At 32.1% G+C, this 21,448-nt stretch overlaps 1 protein-coding gene across 3 annotated transcripts in view; it reads left to right on the top strand.

Moving 5' to 3' along the window:
• Positions 1–21,448, top strand: part of LOC126879533 (probable E3 ubiquitin-protein ligase HERC4) — a 125,606-nt gene that overhangs the window by 59,634 nt on the left and 44,524 nt on the right. For all 3 annotated transcript variants that reach the window (XM_050642638.1, XM_050642636.1, XM_050642637.1), the window contains exon 8: positions 10,495–10,677. In XM_050642638.1, coding sequence (XP_050498595.1) covers positions 10,495–10,677 — 183 coding nt within the window. The remainder of the gene's footprint in view (positions 1–10,494; positions 10,678–21,448) is intronic.

The following is a 21,448-nucleotide window of genomic DNA, read 5'->3' as shown; positions in this document are numbered from 1 at the left end:
CTACATCTTTAATATAACCCCAGAAAAAGAAGTCAACTTAGTTCAATTCTGATGATCTGGGTGGCCAGTGAACTGGCCCATCTTTCAGGAAATAATTCATCGAGTCAGAGAAGTTGATCACCCTGTATATGAAAACGCAACTATGATAGTACAACTAGCACAAAATGCAAATTCCATCCCCATTAAGAGAGGAGTTAGACAAGCGCCGAATCTTTTTAATCTAACCCTAGAAGACCTCTTCAAAACTACAAATTGGTCAACATATGACATTAACGTTAGTGTCACCAAGTTAAATCACCTAAGATTCGTTGGATACAAAAACAATGACAAACACAGACGACCCCAGACATAACTATAAATGGCAGTGAGATTGAACAAGTCCATGAATATTTATCTACCTAGGCTAAATTCTGAAACTTGACAAAAATAACCAAAGTGCGAAATTCATTAAAAGAACAAGACTGACACGAGCAGCATTTGGAGAACTCAGTTGGATACATAAGAACCGCAAAATACCTCAATACTTAAGGAGCAAATTTGTTCAACCAGTGCATCCCTCCTATCATGACATATGGATGTCATACCTGGACCCTCACCAAGGTAAATATGAATAAACTGGCCACACAAGAGAACTATTGTCATGATCATTCGTTAAGATTTTCCACCATATGGCAACAATTTGGAAAAACCCAACAGTTACAGTGAGCTTCAAAGCAAAATTGGCATCCAATAAAACTGAAAAAAACCAACAACGTCTTCTATAAAGACATTTGCATCATTTCAATAAGTAAAAATAACAACTAGCGAATTAGTTATAATAAAGAAATATACGGACAATGTAGCAAACCAACACTAGCACAATACACTAGACTGCAGAGATTACGGTAGGCATATTTACAGATACTCCTATACTACGGCACCAGAGTGCTGAAATCGATTAGCCTTTGATATACACTATTACGCTACAAACCCTCATTGATTTCGGCACCTATTAAATTATAAGACATTTATTAAATTTTGGTATCTAAGTTTTTATTGCAATTAATTTATTATAAGTATTGTATATTTATATTTCAATTTATTGCTTGAAAAACAGGAATGGAAATGTCTTTTCTTTTCTGAAAAATGTCTTTGGCAGAGCCAATTAGCCAGACTTGTTTGTGATTGATTGCAGATTCATAGTCATAAATTTCTTATTTCATAACATAAGTACTACAATATGATTTTTATAGATACGTAGGTACATTTTGTTACTTTACTTTTATCTTTTTTTATAAAAATGTCGAAATTTTAATAGAAATGTCTAAACTGCAATAAATCTAGCATATTTAAGAATGTGTTTTTTGACCCTAACCCGAGAAACAAATAAAACAAAAATTATAAAAAATGCCATTGAATAAAAAAGAAATAAATATTTTATATTTTTATTTATTTATAGGTACAGATATAATTACTCGTATACAGTGCGTCCGTAAAGTATCGCATAAATTCATTATTAGCTAAATAAACAACATTATTAGATTTACTAAGGAAGTAAAACTTCTCTTGTAGGTAGATGGTATATAAATTTATTAAAATTTTTTTCTAAAAAGATCCAAGTTGGATTAAAGTGGGTACATCACTAGTACAAAACAAACGTTTTCGGACTAATTAGTCCATCATCAGGTTGAAACCTAAAATAAGTAAACCACTGTATAAAAAGGCAAAGTTGAAATTTTGACTGTTAGAAAGTTAGGAAAAAAATTAAAACATGTGGTTACTTACTTCAGATCCAAAGTAGTTGGAACTAGCTACATAGTTAGGTCGAATGACCTTAACATTACAAAAATTAAGCCATGTCGGCTACAACAATGTCGACAATAAGTCGATGTTAAAAGAATACAATTATACTATAATGGAGTCTTCATCTTGGCTTCAAACTGACAGACTGAAATATGACATTGAAGGAATATTGAGAAGACCTTCTAGATAGGGAATTTGATGTGTATACAGGTATTTTATATTGTAAAAATGCAAAAAAAAAATAAATTATTGAATTTAATTAACTATTAAATAAATGAGTGAGAATGAAGCAATTGAAATTAATAATAACATGAATTATTTATGATAATTCTATGACTCTTGAAAGCGAAAATTTTGCCAACAAGGTAATGACGTCACTTATTCGAAAAGAAGAAAAGAATAAAGAAAAAATTTGAAGAAAAATAAAAGGAAATTTAATAAATGATAAATATAAGGTAAAAGTATTAATGATTAAATATGGAGTTTGACTATTATGATATGCAATTTCAGTTAATTTAAAAAACACAGAGTAGAATTAAGAGTATAACTGGTTGCCTGAATTTATGTAAATTAAAAGGGAAATGAAAACAAAATTAAGAGTAAGTTACTATGGTGTAAGGTAAATGAGATTAAAGTACCAAATGGTTGTATAATTTATATGAAAATAAAATTAAAATATTAAAAAGATAATGGTATGGAATGAGATGATATGGGATTTCGGTTAGTTTAAACATTATTAGAAATTACCGAAACAGGTCGACTTTTGATTTTAATTAATGATATTTGGCATATATATCATACTAGTGACATCATCCGTCTGGACGTGATGACGTAATCGATGATTTTTTAAAGGAGAATAGGAGTCGTGTGCTAGCTCATTTGAAAGGCACTTCAATTCTCAATTCAACAATATAAACATTAACATCATTATTTATACAGGGTGTCCAAATTTTTTTATATAATAAATTAATTGACACAAAAAGACGAATGTGCGTAATTTATTTAATTCAAAATGCATTTTACTGCTGTCATAAAACAGAAACAAAATTTTTATTTGGCAAATAAACATAGCTTTTCGCTTAAATTAAATGTTCAAACTATCAACAGGCAGGTGTGTGGCAGCTTAAACATTGAATTTAAGCAAAAAGTAATGTTTATATTTGAAATAAATATTTTATTTCTGTTTTCTGACAGCAGTAAAATGTATTTTGAATTAAATAAACTACGCAAAGTCTTCTTTTTGTGTCAATCAATTTCATTAAAAAATTGTTTTTGGACACCCTGTATAAATAATTATGTTAATGTTTATATTACTGAATAGAGAATAGAATTGCCTTTCAAATGAGCTATCACACAATCCCTATTCTTATTGAAAAATTATCGATTACGTCATCACGTCCAGACGGATGACGTCGCTAGTATGATATATACAGTATGTCCCTGTAAGTTGTATCCATATGGAAAACTTTTTTATTATTAATTTTACGAAAAAAAATTATTCTTCATAAAAAGCTCTGCATGGTCCAAAACCTAAGATTTAATGATTATATATCAAATTTTTTGAATATTATACGAGGTATGTCAAAAAGTTTGAATTTCACTCAGGAGTAAAGTAGCTTTATTTTTCACAATATTGAAAATTGCTATTATGAAAAGTTGTTTGGAATTAAAATATATATTCTAATATGCAATTACATCCTTCTAATCGAAAAAATTTTTTTTTGAAAAATTATGGTTAACTAACATTATTTTCAGTTATTTCAATTATGATAACTCTTTTATTATTAATTTTACGAAAAAAAGTGATTATTAATAAAAAATCTGAATGGTCTAATACCTAAAATACAACCATTTTATATCAAATTTTATCAATTTTATACGAGGTATGTCAAAAAAGATAAAAGATCAAAAGTAAAGTACCTTTATAGTTCAGAATATTTCAATTAGAAGGATGTAATTACATACTGAAACATAGTTTTTAATTCTAAATAACTTTTTATTATAACAATTTTCGATATTGTGAAAAATAAACGTATTTTACTCTTGAGCAAAATTCATATTTTTTGACATACCTCGTATAAAATTAATAAAATTTGACATAAGATGGTTGTATTTTAGGGTTTAGACCATGCAGAACTTTTTATTAAGAATCACTTTTTTTCGTAAAATTAATAATAAAAGAGTTATCTGAACTGAAATAACTGAAAATAATGTTAATTATCCATAATTTCTCAAAAAAAAAATTCAATTAGAAGGATGTAATTGCATACTAGAATATACTTTTTAATTCTAAACAACTTTTCATAATAGCAATTTTCAATATCGTGAAAAATAAAGCTACTTATTCACTCTTGAGTGAAATACAAACTTTTTGACATACCCCGTATAACATTCAAAAAATTTGATATTTGATGGTTAAATCTTAGGTTTTGGACCATGCAGAGCTTTTTATGAAGAATACCTTTTTTTCGTAAAATTAATAATAAAAAAGTTTTCCATATGGATACAACTTACAGGGACATACTGTATATATGCCAAAAAATCATAAATTAAAATCAAAAATCGACCTGTTTCGGTAATTTCTAATAATGTTGTTTATTTAGTTAATAATGAATTTATGCGTTACTTTATGGACGCACTGTTTACGATTAATTATATCTGTACTTCAAATAAATAAAAATAAAACATATATATTTGTTTTTTATTCATTGGCGTTTTTGTTTTAATTTTTGTTTTATTTGTTTCTCGGGTTCTTGACAAAAAACACATTCTTAAGTATGCTAGGTTTATTGCAGTTTCGACATTTCTATTTGAATACAATAAATTGAAATATACAATGCTTACAATAACATTAATTGCATTAAAAACTTAGGCACCATAATTTAATAGATGTCTTATAATTTAATAGGTGCCTAAATCAATGAGGATTTGTAGCGTAATAGTGTATTTCAAAGGCTAACCGATTTCAGCACTCTGCCTGGTGCCGTAGTATAGGAGCATTTGTAAATATGCTTACGGTAGGCAGGGCATGTCGTCCGCATGCATGAATCCCCAGAAAATCGCTAAATACAATTATGCAAGAAAAAATCCTGTTAGAAGACCACAAAATAGATGGGAAGACGAAGTAGATGAGGATGCCAAAAACCTCCTAAAAACGCGTTCATGGAAAAGAACAGCCAGAGGCGGCTTTACCTATTGTGCAGGGTGTGCGGTGCACACGGGCGCCGAGCGCCAAAGAGCGGGTAATTTAATTTGTCTCAACATAAAATATTCTTTAAAACGATTAATGAAAAATTACATTGGCGCTTAAGCGCGATTTATAGATTGCCATCCGACCCGCTGTCCGTCCAACGGATGGGCGGCAATCTTTTGATTCATTTGAAGACAACCGACAATGTTTCCGAAATCGGTTGTGGAAACTATAAAGGTCAAATTGCTTGTGACTTGCCGGGCATTTTCAAAGGCGTTTGTACACGTGTCGAGGGTAAAAAAGTTCCTTTTTAATTAAATATTTTTAACAGATTTGGGTAGGTTGTTCTGACGCCGTGAATATTACCTATTTAGCCCAGTAAATGAACAGGAAATACGGCGATACCGTGTAATTTTCAGGGGCAACTCCGAATTGCATGAAAATTTGGATTTAGGTTCTACTTACTCTCCACTTCAAAGTTGAAATTGTGCCGTTGGTTGCTTTTACTTGGGGGGTGACAGTTACCCCTTCTCCGGGATGAAAAAACATACGTTCAAGATAAGACCGGAAATAGATAAATTGACTGATTTTAAGCAACTTTTGTTCTATAGAGTTTTTTACGTAACTTAATACTTTTCGAGTTATTTGCGATTGAAAATGTTTATTTTTCGACAAAAAAACTACATTTTCAGACGGTTTTTCGCAAATAACTCAAAAAGTAAATATTTGATCGAGAAAAATGTTAGCAAAAGTGTAGCTTAGAAAAAACCAAAAAAATGGTGTATCAGTAAAGTCTATAAATCGAGTAAAAACAAAGTTATAGCTCATGAAAATTTCGTTCTTATTCGTCTAATTCCAAAGCGAATATTTCAAGGTGAAATCACCGAAAAATTAAGCACCTTTCGGGAAAAACCCATTTAAACTTTTTTAAAGTGTTTATAAAAAGCTTTATTTTAATTGTTTATAAAAGTTTCTAGCATTAAAAATAAGCGAGTTACGCTCAAAATAAAGTTGGCCCTCTTTTTTTGAAAAAAAATCATGAAAATCTCCCCGTCTTTAGCTCCCCAAATGAAATTAATCGTTACCGCTTTACAAACAATTTACTTAATAATCTATTTTTTATATGATCTGTCAGTCTCACCGGTTTAAAGTGCTTATTTTTGAAAGGGTGATAGTTGAAAAAGCTTAAACAGGTCACAATCACAAGTGTATGCAAATTTTGAACAGCCATATCTTAACCAATTTTTGTCTTACGGAAAAACTTTTTGTCTTAGAATTTAATGAAATCAAAATCGACAGTAAGCAGAATTTTAACTTTAAGAGAGCCAACTTTATAGAACTTTATAATGAACTCTATTTATCTGACTGGTCTTTTCTTTCCACTGATCTTGATATCAACAGCAACCTAAATGCCTTTTATCAGTATATTCACAGCATCTTCTCTAAACATATTCCTCTTAAAAAGAAGCAAACTAAACGTTATCCGTTTTGGTTCAATGGTGATCTGATTAATCTTCTGAATACTAAAAATAGAGCTTGGAACGCGTACAAAAAATCTCGTAATATTCAAAATTACACTGAATTCAAGAGAATTCGTTCAGAATTCAAATACTTTAATCAAATAATATACAAGCGTTATGTGTCTCAACTAGAACTCAATCTTAAACAAGATTCTCGTAGCTTTTGGTCGTTCATAAACTCCAAGAAAACAAATTGTTCTATTCCTGAAACTATGTCGTATAATAATATAAAGCTAGAGACTTCACAGGATATTGCCTCATCATTTGCCGATTTCTTCTCAAAGTCATACACCGATATTTCTCCTCCCGACCATATCACTCCCAAATTAAATACATATATTGCCGAACAATTGCACATTCCCGCTTTTACAAAATCTGAAATTGAACAGGCCATAAGGAAGATTAAGCCGAACATGACGATGGGACCAGATAATATTCCTGCATTTCTCATAAAAGATTGTGCCCACGTATTTTCAACTCCTCTGTGTACTTTATTTAACTGCATATTATCCAGTTCGGTCTTTCCCACACAATGGAAAGTTTCTAAAATTGTCCCTGTGTTTAAGAAAGAAAATCGAACTTCTATCCTAAACTATAGGCCTATTGCTATCATATCCAACTTTAGTAAAATTTTCGAGATATGTATAAATAAACACCTTTACACCCACATTTCACCATTCATAGTTCCCCAACAGCACGGATTTATCAGTGGTAAATCTACTTTAACAAATCTTGTTAATATCACTCAATTCCTGTGTGAAGCATTAGACAGAAATGCTCAAGTCGACGTCATATACACTGACTTTTCCAAAGCTTTCGACCGCTTAAGTCATAAAATTCTACTGAATAAGCTCAGTTCTATTTCAATCACACCTACGCTGTTACAATTATTTAACTCTTATTTTACAGATCGATGGCAATATACACAAATTAGAGGTTTTAAATCAACCCCTTTTCCTCAGTTATCCGGAGTACCTCAAGGTTCAATTGTAGGGCCGCTACTGTTTGTGATATTCGTTAATGATATTGTTGATGACCTAGATGTTCATTCACTAATTTATGCGGACGATTTAAAATTATTTTTTGAAATTAAGTCACCCTCCGATTGCATTAGACTTCAAGAAAATTTAAATAAAATCAGTATTCTTTTTCTCATGATCATCTTTCAGTGCGTCACAGCTTTTCGATTTCTCTCTAACGCATTAAATTGTATGTGACAGAAAAAAAGGCACGTCTGGGAATACTTCGGTAATTATTCTAGTTCGGTGATTATTCTAGTTGTCGATAGATGGCGCCATAATCAAAAAAGAATTATTTATTAAATAAAATAATAATATTATCAATATAATCTGTACAATTTATAAGACTATACAAATGAAAGAAAATACCATTTTATAAATGCAATAGACACAATTGATTTGGTTTTATTACAAATTGAAAATAAAATTTGACAACTGTCAGATTTAACTAAAATGTCACGTTAGAATAAATGTCATAAATGTGTATTATCACGGACTTACCTTTTTTTCTATAATTTGTGACGCACTGAAAAATGTTCATGAAAAGGAGAATATATGGTGTGACACTAATTGTTTGCAGCTAAATGCGTCTAAATGTAATGTTATGTCTTTTTCTAGAAGCCCTTCTCCAACACACTACGATTATCATATACATAATACTTCCATTTGTCGCCCCAGCTCTGTTAAGGACCTGGGGGTCATATTTGACTGCAGACTATCATTTGTTCCACACATCACTAATATCGTTGCGGGTGCGTTTAGTACTCTAGGTTTCATTTTACGAAATGCGAAAGAACTTACCGATATTGACACTTGCAAATTTTTATATTCATCTCTTGTTCTCCCCAAACTCGATTATGCATCGATAGTTTGGTCTCCAATTTATCAAAATCACACAACTGTTTTGGAATCAGTACAGAGGCGGTTTTTAAAAAGTATGCACTTTAAATCCACTGGCATTTATCCTGTTAGGGGATTTTCTGAAGAGCTACTTCTCGATAAATTTAAGATGCAAAGTCTTCAGCGTCGTAGAATAACTCAATCTTTATGCTTTTTATTTAAAATTATTAACAATCAAGTAAATACTCCTGAGTTATTGCAACTTCTTAATCTCCACGTACCACGTGTTGCTTCTCGTACTTCACAAACGTTTTATGTTAACAGAGCCAGATCAAATATTTTGGTGCAGTCACCTCTAGTACAAATGCAAGCTCACTACAATGCGAACTCTGATCTCTTTGACATCTTCAATTCTAATTTACGCATCATTAAGAATGCTGCTAACGCCATTAGGTTGCAACCAGTCACTTTTTAGCATCTTTTTAGCATCTTGCTGTTATATTATATATTTATTCTGTATTTTTGTATTTAATTGTTTTACATACTATGTATTTTCTGTTTTTCTTTAATTACTTTATAAGTTTTTATTCGTCGTTGTTCGTATGTGAGTGTGTTTTTCTCATCTTGAGTTTTTTCACACACTTACATATAAACGGCGTTTATGTAGTCTATGTATTTTATACTGTTTTGTTGTTATGTTTATGATCTGTAAACGGTAAATTTACTAATACGCTTAATACACTAACCCAGATTGTAATTGGTCCAGTACTGTTATTTGGGTACTAAATAAATAAAATAAATAAATAAATCAAAAACAAAATGAAACTAGCATATTTATAATGGCAAAACCTATATTTTTTTACTCTTTAAGATTTTTCTTATCACTAATACTTTTTAAGTTATTTTGAAAAAGGAAATTTTTCAAAAATTTTTAGAAAATTTTTTTTACTATAAAACCAATTTTTTTTTAAAATAAGCACTTCAAATCAATCAAACTTACATATCATATAAACAATACACATACAGTTAAAATAAATGGTAAAACGGCGACGATTAATTTTATTTAGTGTGCTAAATAGAGGGAGGCTTTCACTATTTTTTTTACCAAAAAAGGGGCCAACTTTTTTTCAATGTAACTCGTTTATTTTTAATGCCAGAAATATTTGTAAAAAACAAGTATAAAGCTATTGTTATATACTTTAAAAATGTTGATAAGCTTTTCCCGAAAATTGTGTAATTTTTCGGTGATTTCGCCTTGAATTATTCGATTTGGAATTAGACGAATAAGAACGTATGTTTCATGAGCTACAACTTTGCTTTTACTCAATATATAGACTTTACTGATACACCATTTTTTTTTGTTTTTTTATATGCTACACTTTTGCTAAGAATATTTTTTTCGATAAAATATGTACTTTTGAGTTATTTGCGAAAAACTGTCTGAAAACGTGGTTTCTTTTGTCAAAAAATCAACATTTTCAATCGCGAATAACTCGAAAAGTATTGACTTATTTAAAAATATTTATAGAACGAAAGTTGCTTATAATCTGTCAATTTATCCATTTCCAAGCTTATTTTAAACACGTTTTTTCACCCCCGAGAAAGGGTGACTATCACCCCCCAAGTAAAAGCAACCAACGGCACAAATTCAACTTTGAAGTGGAGGGTTAGTAGAACCTAAATCCAAATTTTCATGCAATTAGGAGTTGCCCCTGAAAATTACACTACAAAACGGTCATTTATTGGGCTAATTGGCTCCCGACATCATTTAATATTGCACTATTTACATCTAGATTGTTGTTTACATTATAAGCATACCTAATGCCCTCTAATACCCTATGTACTAGTGCTAGGTAGGTACCTATTCGACTATTCCATTTTGACTGCGCGTCTACTAAAGGGCGCCAGGGCATCAACTGCACACGGACGCTACATGGGCTAGAGCCGCCTCTGAGAACAGCAGTAAATCGAGATGATTGAAGAAGCTTGCTGAAAGAGGCCAAGGCCTCGTTTGGGCTGTAGTGCCATTGGATGGATATTTATTAATGGTGCATTAATTTCTTGAAGCAAAATGTCAGTCTTTCCCCAAGAAAACGCCACATATATTTTAGATTTTTTTAACTTGTTCTAATGTTTCTTTTAGATTTGGAATAGTATAGTCGATAACATCATTCCTAGTCTTACACCGTCTCCCCCTGACCAGGAAGCTCTTCGAATATATCTGACGCTACCGCTGTATCACGAATTCCAGAACCCCAAACAGCATAGTAAATTGCATAAACCGTTCGCAAATGCTGTGCTTATGTTAACCAAAAATGCTACTAATGTAAGTAAAATTTTAATATAATTTAGTATATCAAGCTCCCGGAACGAACCATGTCGGTGACAAACGCTATCGTCGATCGGGACCTAATCTTTACACAGACAGGGTTTCTCACACCGGCCATGGTTCGGTTCGGGAGCTGTAATTCTCTTTCACTTTCTTTTGTTTCTGTGTTTAAGACTGTGACCAGACATCTCGTAACGCGACAATTCGTAACCGGAAATGTGGCAACGGACAACTAGTAACAGCGACACTTCATAACGGCGACAGTTCGTAACTATACAAATTCGTAACGGACAATTCGTAACGTCCAAATTGAATTATTCTGTTATTTTTTTAACGTGGAAACTAACTGTTATTACAGTTATACAGTCAAACCCGCTTATTAGAGTACCGCTTATAGGAATATCCCGGTTTATGGAATAAAAATTCGAGGTCCCGAAACCTTTCCATTTACTCATTAATAAATTTATCCGTTTATTGGAATATGATTTAGTAAGATAGTACCGCTTTATAGAATATTCTTCATGTCAACGAATTAATTTTTACCTACAATTTCCCAAAAATTTAAATTATGTCTGGTATTATGGATTGTCGTCAAAGGCCTCGAAGGTATAATATAGTGCTGTTTAAATTTTTAGGGTTTGTCAAGTAATACACTTTATTACTTTGTTATGAGTACGAATTCAATCGTTCGCCGACACAGGTCATAAAATAATTTCATTTGTCTGCAAATTTCTTTACATATTGCCACCCATTAGCCTCTTATAAAAACATTTTTAGAAACAAGCTTATCGGCTATCCTAACCGCTCGTAGGTAAGAAGTTCTCTGGAGGGTCAATCCAATGGAAATTTTTCTAATTTTATAATTTAGAGCCACAACTGATTAGTAGTTTATGTAACAAAAAAAAAACAAGTAAAATGACTCTTTTATATGTATTTTAATAAGAAAATATTTACACATCTATATATTGTATACATTTCATATTATTCCTGTATGCATCCACATTATAATGCAATTTGGTTTTTAATAAATATGTACCTAATAGTTACAATACTGTATTATTGACATAAAAATACCTAAAACCATATACATATTATACATGTTAAACATAGTATGTACTATCAGTACGTATATTCGGTACATTTATTTCGGCTAGCCACCAACGATCGGTTATTAGAATATCCCGGTTATAAGAATATTTTTGCTTGGCACGAAGACTATTCCGATAAGCGGGTTCGACTGTAATTGCAATTAAGTTTATCAATTTAACGAGTCAGTACCGGGGTAAACATGTTTAACACATTTTATATTTCGTGATTCAGAATAGATTAATAGTTATTTATGATATAAGTGTTAAAAGTACACGTTTAAAGCACGCATGTGAAAGTTTGCAGAATGAGCGATAGCAAGTTCTGCAATTCACATGAGTGCCTTAAAAATGTACTTTTTAACACGCATATCGTACAACATTTTTTCTACAAACCTAATTACAGGACAATATCTACAAAAACTTTTACTTGAACTTACTGACATTCCATTTTTATATTTTTTGACATTACATCAAAATTGCCTATACGGTCAATACGAACTGCAGTACCTTAAAAAATTTTTAAAGCACTAGTGCCTTATAGTAGCATTTTTAACGCTCGTATGGAGTGCTAAAAATTGCATGTTTAACACGGTTGTAGAAAAAAGTCTTTAAACACAAACAAAGATTTAAATACATACAAACTTTTAACAATATTTTTAAATCATTGATCACACTCTATTTAGTGATAATTCAAGATAAAATTTTTTAAAAAAATTAGTTGTTATATTAATAAAAATATATGCCAAAAAGTATATGAAATATATTTTAAAAGAAGTGGTAAGTAGAAAATATGTAAAATGCGTTTTCAAAATACATATTTCTGTATGCCGGATGTAAAGGGCACTATGTCCATTTTGGTCAATATTGGGATTATACTGCAGTTATAATGAACTTTTAATTCTCCACACAGAGGTATAAAGCACTATGTCCTACTTTATAAAATAACAAAGATAAGCACTTTATAAAAAGTATCATGTCACATTTTGTTTAGAGGCAGAGGGCACCATGTGGACATGGCGCCCACATGGTTGAAGGAAGTTACAAAATAGATCCAGTGTTAAACAAGCGGGTAAAGTATTACTTTTCCCTGTTATGTTTGTCATGAAGGAGAAACAAATTAAAGTTTAACATTGTATAATGCATTTTTAGTAAACATCTAGTACCATGACTCAAAAGATCTTGAAGAGGTAAACAGCACTATGTCCACTACATTGTGTTTTAATTTTTTTTTTATTAAAAATAAATCAAGTTTAGTATCACAATATGTGTTTTAAATAATACAATTTTGAAAGTTAATAATCTGAAGAATAAATTAGACAAGGAATTGTGACATAATGTGTATTAAAATAAATCATGTGAATAAAGAAACACAAAAATAAACTTAAAACGGTTCTCCTGTAAAATTACAAATTTGTGACATAGTGCCGTTTACCTCCGGCATACAGATTTAAAAATAGTTTTAGAAGTTTGTATGTAAGTATTTTGTTTAAATATTAGTTTGCGTGTTTAAATACTTTTATTATATTCTGAAACACAAAATATGAAATGCCTTAAAACTGTTTATCCTGATACTGATTCGGTAAATTGATAAACATAATTTCATTACTGATAAACAAACTGTAATAACAGTAGTTAGTTTCCACGTTAACAAAAATAAACAGAATAATTCAATTTGGACGTTACGAATTATCCGTTATGAATTTGTATAGTTACGAACTGTCGCCGTTACAAATTGTCCGTTACCATTTGTCCGGTTACGAACTGTCGCGTTACGAGATGTCATGGAACCGTTTTAAACACAAAAGATATCCCCGTTAAGATAGGCAAAAGGCCCTCACTTCCATAATTCTATTTTTAATTTTTTTACATTCTGTGTTAAAAAAAACATACTCTATACTCTATGTGAAAAAATAAACGGGGACTTTTCTTTTTAATTTGTTTTTAGGTAAGATGAAAAAATTATATCTCTTTTTTTAAGATGTACCACCTTCAAAAAGTCGAAAAACTGTTTTTTGAGGGTTTTCCCCATTTTATAGACTTCAAAATAGATCAAGAATCAAGTTTTTTTTATAGCTTATATACAATTTGAAATAACTGAGTCCTTTAGACTTTAGGGCATTCAAAATTTGGCCAAACACGTTCACCCCCCTCTCCCCTCCAAAAAACATGTTTTTACAATCTCTTTAGGGTTTTTGCAAGTTTTTCTTAATTTTTTTAATTTTTTAGGTTTCATGTGATTAAATTGTGTAAAGTTTTTTTAATGTTTAAAGGTGATAAAAGATGGAAAAATCTAAAAACATTTGGAAACCCGGTTTTTCGCATAAGATGAGGTTCACTATATTTCTTTACTTCTGTAAAATACTTCATCTCATATTTTTCAAGGACATATTTTGAAACGTGCCATTTAATGGCGCATAACACCCAAAATTAAAAAAAAAACAGTACAATCCCCAAAAAGCCTTGAAAAACGGGTTTTTCGTAGATTCAAGGAATCTCAAGCTTCTCTGAATATGGGAAGCACATCATCTAATTTTATAAAATAATTGAGAACATGCTTTTAATTATATTTTTTTTTTGAAACGTTTATTCAGCAATCTGTTAGTTATAAAAATTCTAACAATAATCGTCTTTGGGGTTTGAAGTAAAAAAATTGACGTTAGAGAGGTCAGTGCAATTACTGGACCTCTAGTACGGAACAAACATAACATTCCGATAGTATGCTACATACAAACATACATTTCACATTTACAAACAATACATAATATTATATCTAAAATATAAACACCAATACGGTGAGTTACAAAAGTTATTTATAAATAAGGTCCAGTGGATTTTTACGTTTAAGTCGGTGAGTTTGTTGACTATTAGTGGCAAGTTTATTACCAGAGCATTTGGATGGCTTTCTAGGCGTTTTATGTAGCGAACACTGCACTGCACTGAACTATCACTTCACTGATTGTAGGTACTTCCTTCTAGATTACAATAAATGTCTTTGTTTGACACGAACCATGGGGCGTCTGTTATAGAGCGTAACACTTTAGATTGTAATCTTTCCATTATGGATATGTTGGATTTTGCTGCTATACCCCATAGCTAGATCCCATAGGTCCAGACCGGTTTGAGTATTGTATACCAACAGTTTGTTACGTATAGACAACTTTGATGGTCTGCCCAGGATCCAATAATGTTTACGAAATTTTAAGTTTAACTGTTGGCGCTTTTTCCTTATATGGGTTCTCCATGTCAAAGTTTTGTCCAGGTGCATTCCAAGGTATTTAACGCTTTCGGCTTGTGGAATTGCTTTGTTATTTATTTCTACATACAGGGTGATTGATTAGTAGGGTAAAGCTCAATAGCTTCGCTATAGTAATAGATAGCAATATAAGTTAATAACAAAAATTTTAGCCACCTTTGAGCTTCACAATACAAAATTAGCTGGAATGTTACAGGGTGTTCGATAACACAGTGGCAGACCAAACTTCTGTTTTTTTAAATGGAACACCCTATATTTTATTTTATATTCGAAATCTTGTTAACTTCTCCATCACAAAAATATAAAGGTTTGTAATGTATACAGGGTATTTACAAAGTTATAACCAATTTTTTATGAAAATCGTAACAAGCTCAACTCCCTGTATAAATAAAAATAAGCACAACAGAAATGGTTTATTAATGCCATATTTTTTTATTTACTGTCAAAATTTTCAAGAATTATTGACATTGCTAAGTTTCTTTATATCAAATACAGGGTGAGTCAAAACGCAAGTACATTATTTTCTCAGAAATGTTAAATGGAACACCCAGTATTTTATATCATTATTGAAAAGTAAGATTACCGTACTTTAATTTTTAAATAACATTCCCTATGCCCAAATTTATTAGTTTTGGAGATATTTTCATTTTTCAGAGAAAATTATTTTAGGTGTTTAAATTTATCTAAATTTTAAGTAAGCCACGACTGAATTGACAATTGACGATTACCGATTGTCAATCCGGTAATCAATGTAACACTGTAGCAAATAAAGAAATAAAAATAATTTATTAGTCATACATTTTACAAACAAAAACACAACCACAACATGCAACATTTTTGAAACAATTAAAAACTATCTTTTTATGTAAATGCAACAAATAAACAAAGAAAATTAGTAATAAATTTTACAAAAAAAGTTTTATTTACTATATCAACGACTCTATGAAATTGTTCTATTGTTGAATGCTTCTCTCTGAAACCAAACTGGTGATCCGGAAAAAGATTATTATCAGTTATTATCTTCGTAAGTCTTGTCGCTAATAACTTCTCAAATAGTTTAGCTAGTACCGGTAAGAGACTAATAGGACGATAGGAGGTATGCTCGTGAGGTGGTTTACCAGGTTTATGGATCATTATTATATCAGCAACTTTCCATTACGTTACGTTCCAATAAACAGTCTAATTTGTTTAAACAATTTTTGAAAAAATAATTTTTTGTTATATACCTGGTATAGTGACGGAGGAGTTATATTCGCAGTCGGACGGACAGACAGCCTAGGTCAAATTTCTCACATTTGGTACCATCCTTGCATTATAAGCTTTCATTTGACACCTCATTTGTCATTCTACCTAGTAAAATGACGGAGGAGTTATATTCGCAGTCGGACGGACAGACGGACAGACAGCCTAGGTCAAATTTCTCACATTTAGTACCATCCTTGCATTATAAGCTTTCATTTGACACCTCATTTGTCATTCTACCTGGTATATTGACGGATGAGTTGTATTCGCGGTCGGACGGACCGACGGACAGACAGCCTAGGTCCAATATCTCACCTTTAGTATCATCTTTTATTTATATGCTTTCATTTGACACCTCATTTGTCATTCTACCTGGTATAATGACGGAGGAGTTATATTCGCGGTCGGACGGACCGACGTACAGACAGCCTAGGTCAAATATCGCACATTTAGTACCATCCTTGGATTATAAACTTTCATTTGACTCCTCATTTGTCATTCTACCTGGTATAATGACGGAGGAGTTATATTCGCGGTCGGACAGATCGACGGGCAGACAGCTTAGATCAAATTTATCACCTTTAGTACCATCCTTGGATTATAAGCTTTCATTTGGCACCTCATTTGTCGTTCTACCTGGTATAATGACGGAGGAGATATATTCGCGGTCGGACGGACCGACGGAAAGACAGTCTAGGTCAAATATTTCACATTTACTACCATACTTGGATCATAAGCTCTCATTTGTCATTCTAGCTGGTATATTGACGGGGGAGTTGTGATTACGACAGACAGACAGACGGACGTGTATAATTCAAAGTTCTCACATTTTTTCAAAACTGGGTGAAAACAATACCAAACTTTTGGTGAAACCCTAAAATTCTAAGTTAAATTAAGTAAAAGATATTAACAAATATCGATTTTCATTTATTTTGCAATTTGCGAAGCAACAAATTTACTTTTAACATTCAAAAGTCGGTATTTTGAAGCTTTTTCAATGTTCTAAAAAATCGAATTTTGTAATTTTATGTCAACTATTTAGCTTTATAAAGGGGTGCAAAAAATCGCGTTTTTTCACTAAATTGTTAATAATTAAAAAACGGACGCGAACTCTAGGCAGGAAACAGGTAGGTTATCTTTCTATAGGACTACAATAACTAAAAAAGTAGTCAGCGACCTAGATATTTGAGTGTCCTGAGAAAATCCGTATTTCTCTGGCGTCTTCTTATTGATCTTTTGCCCTGTACTTTACCTTCTGATATGATTTGAAGTAGTTCATATCTTTCCCGTCGCAACACATGTCCCAAGTACAGTGGAACCTCGATAAGTCGGCCCCCGATAACCCGGAAGTCCGGCTAACCCGGACCGATTTTCATCAGACAAACATTTCAACAATAAAAATGTATGTATTTTAAAACATTTTATCTGTAGCCGCTTCTGGAATGTCTTAAAAATATCGAGTTTCATTGATAAAACTTTTCTTCGACCATAATATAATATTTGAGAGATAATGGGTATTTGTGTAATTTGTACGGTAAAAATGACTCATGGCACACGGCGGCAGCGGCGCAGAGCGACGTTCATTATCCATTATCGGGCTATCGCAAACAACAGGCACCTTTTATTCCTTTATTTATTTTCAACTGTCTTTTAAAAAATTATTTTTAGAACAATGGTCTTTTAAACTTTAAACAATGAAAGAGCCACTGTTCTTAAATAACATAACATCGCTCCGATGGCAGACGAAATTGACACAACCGAAACTGACTGAGTTTTTTTTACCTAGAAATGAACAATACTCCTAAATGAACTCCAGAAAACATTACATCTCACAGCATCTAGAGACATAACAGTGATCATGGGTGATTTCAACGCAAAAATTGGCGAAGGAAAATGCTACCCTAATGTAGGATCATATGGGCTTGGCGAACGAAACGACAGAGGAGATCGCCTAATAGAATTTTGCCAGGAGCATAATGTTATAGCCGCAAATACATTCTTTAAATTACCTAAGCGACGCCTGTATACATGGAAATCACCAGCTGACAAAGAGCACAAAATTGTCAGAAATCAAATTGACTACATCCTAATAAAGCACAGATATCGAAACTCAATTCAGGCAGTAAAGGCATATCCAGGAGCAGACGTATCATCTGATCATAGCCTTCTTATTGCTAGGTTTCAACTTCAACTAAAAAAGACGCAAAAAAGCCGCAACAACAATAAACTTAACATACAGAAACTAAAGTCAGAAGAAACAAAAGAAAATCTGAAACACGAAATCAACACAAATCTAGACAGAAACCCAGGAAATAATTGCAACGTAGAACAGCAGTGGCAATTCTTCAAAACCTCTATATTAGAACCAAGTAAGAAAGTACTTACTACAACCAAATGTAAGAAAGAAGAATGGATGACGGAGGAAATTCTAGAGTTGATGAATGAAAGAAGAAAAAACAAAACCATTAACAAGACCCGCTATAAACAACTTCAAAACCAAATAAGAAGAAAAATTAGGGAGGCTAAAGAAACCTACTTCTCTGAAAAATGTAAAGAAATAGAAGAACTGCAAAACACATATGACAACTTCAACCTACATAAAAAAGTCAAAAAACTAGCCGGAATAGGAAATAGAAGAACCTCAAATATATTGCTCGACAAAAATGGAAATATTATAATGGAGACTAAACGAAAACTACGACGATGGAAAGAGTATATCGAGGAACTATTTCATGACCAGAGAGAAGCTAGTACATCCGTAGATAGCCAAACGGGAGATGTAGGCCCAGAGATAACCAAATCAGAGGTTGGTCAGGCAATAAACTCTATGAAAACCAATAAATCTGCTGGTCCAGATGAATTGCCTAGCGAGCTGATAAAGTTGGTCAACGAGAAAAACCTGGACATAATAGTAGAACTGTTCAACGCTATCTATAATACAGGAATCATCCCTAGAGAAATGTTGACATCAGCCTTTGTGTGTTTGCCAAAGAAGGTGAATGCAAAAGAATGCAGTGACTACCGAACCATAAGCTTAATGTCACATACCTTGAAAATTCTATTGAAAATTATCCACGCCAGAATACACTCTAAACTGGAGCTGGATATTAGTGACACTCAATATGGGTTCCGCAATGGTATGGGTACCAGAGAGGCATTATTCTCCTTCAACGTGCTGACACAGAGATGTTTGGATGTTAACCATCCTCTTTACGTCTGTTTTATAGACTACAATAAGGCGTTTGATAAAGTAAAACATGATCGACTCATGGAAATCCTAAAAAATAAAAACCTAGATGAAAGAGATTTAAGACTAATAACACACCTCTATTACAATCAGCGAGCAATAGTAAGAATTGAAAAAGAAACATCTGAAGAAATGGAAATAAAGAGAGGAGTCAGGCAAGGCTGCATACTATCACCTCTATTATTTAACGCTTATTCTGAAGAGGTAATGCGAGAAACTCTGGAAGATGAAACAGTCGGCATAAGAGTAAATGGAGTCTTAGTTAACAACATCAGATATGCAGATGATACAGTAATAATAGCCGATAGTTTACAAGACCTGCAAAGACTCATGAGTAAAATAGTAAGGTGTAGTAGGGAGTACGGACTCTCTCTCAATATCAAAAAGACGAAGTTTATGAAAATTAGTAAAAACAACCATAATACTAACGAAATCTTGATAGTAGAGGGCCAGCAGATCGAAAGAGTAAAAAAGTACACTTACCTAGGAACACTTATAACAGAAAATAATGACTACACTGCAGAAATAAAAGTCAGAATCGAAAAAGCACGTTCTAATTTTATAAAAATGAAAAAGGTCCTATGTAGCAAAGATTTAACATTAGCTCTTAAAGTACGCCTAACAAAATGTTACGTCTACAGTGTTCTATACTATGGAGTGGAATCATGGACGTTAAATGTAGAGACAATGAGACGACTTAACGCCTTTGAAATGTGGACCTATAGAAAAATTATGAGGGTTTCCTGGGTAGATAGAGTTACAAACAATGAAGTACTGAGAAGAATAGGTAAAGAAAAGGAAGTTGAACTTACAATTAAAGAAAAGAAGCTACAGTATCTCGGACATGTGATGCGGGGCGAGAAGTATGGCATCCTACGACTCATAATGCAAGGAAAGATAGATGGCAGAAGAAGCATCGGAAGAAGACGAATTTCATGGTTGAAGAACCTGAGAGAGTGGTTTGGATGCAGCTCGAAACAACTATTTAGAGCTACTGCCTCAAAAATTAAAATAGCTATGATGATTGCCAACCTCCGTAGCGGAGATGGCACCTGAAGAAGAAGAAGAACAATACTCTATCTATACTGTCTATACTACAACTATAATAGGTAAGCTAGATGTGTACTGTGCATATATATTTCATGTTGTTTTAATTATAACGGACTTTATCTATAAGTATACCGAATTTTATTAATTTTTACAATGCTCTCCGGCTAACCCGGATTTTCGATAACCCGGATCGGCCGCGGTCCCGATTAATCCGAGTTATCGAGGTTCCACTGTATTGTATTTTTCTTTTTTATTATTATTTATAGTAATTTCTTTTGTTTGTTTATGCGCCGAAGTACCTTAAGAGGAAACAGTAGCGACCAACAGGTTGCGAAAACGCGTTCCAAGATTGCGACTGTAATTTTGAATATTTTTTCGAGATATTTGGCACACGTATTCGTAATATAATAAATAATGGCGGTACAGAGCCCAATTTGAAAAATATATTAATATGTGGCAATTACTCTGTAGTTAAATACATTATTAAAAAAACGAGCCTGTACCGCCATTAAGAAGAACAAAAAAATACACTTTCTTCAAATAAACTTTTTTATCCGATGCCTAGATTTTGTGTCATTTTGGAACTACTAATGAAATAAAAAATTTTAGTAGTTCCAAAATGACACAAAATCTAGGCATCGCATAAAAAAGTTTATTTGAAGAAAGTGTATTTTTTTGTTCTTCTTAATGGCGGTACAGGCTCGTTTTTTTAATATTGTATTTAATTACAGAGTAATTTCCACATATTAATATATTTTTCAAATTGGGCTCTGTACCGCCATTAAGAAGAACAAAAAAATACACTTTCTTCAAATAAACTTTTTTATCCGATGCCTAGATTTTGTGTCATTTTGGAACTACTAAAATTTTTTATTTCATTAGTAGTTC

Source organism: Diabrotica virgifera, chromosome 2 (assembly GCF_917563875.1).
Source record: "Diabrotica virgifera virgifera chromosome 2, PGI_DIABVI_V3a".
Classification (NCBI taxonomy): domain Eukaryota; kingdom Metazoa; phylum Arthropoda; class Insecta; order Coleoptera; family Chrysomelidae; genus Diabrotica; species Diabrotica virgifera.
This window is presented reverse-complemented; position numbering and strand designations above follow the sequence as displayed.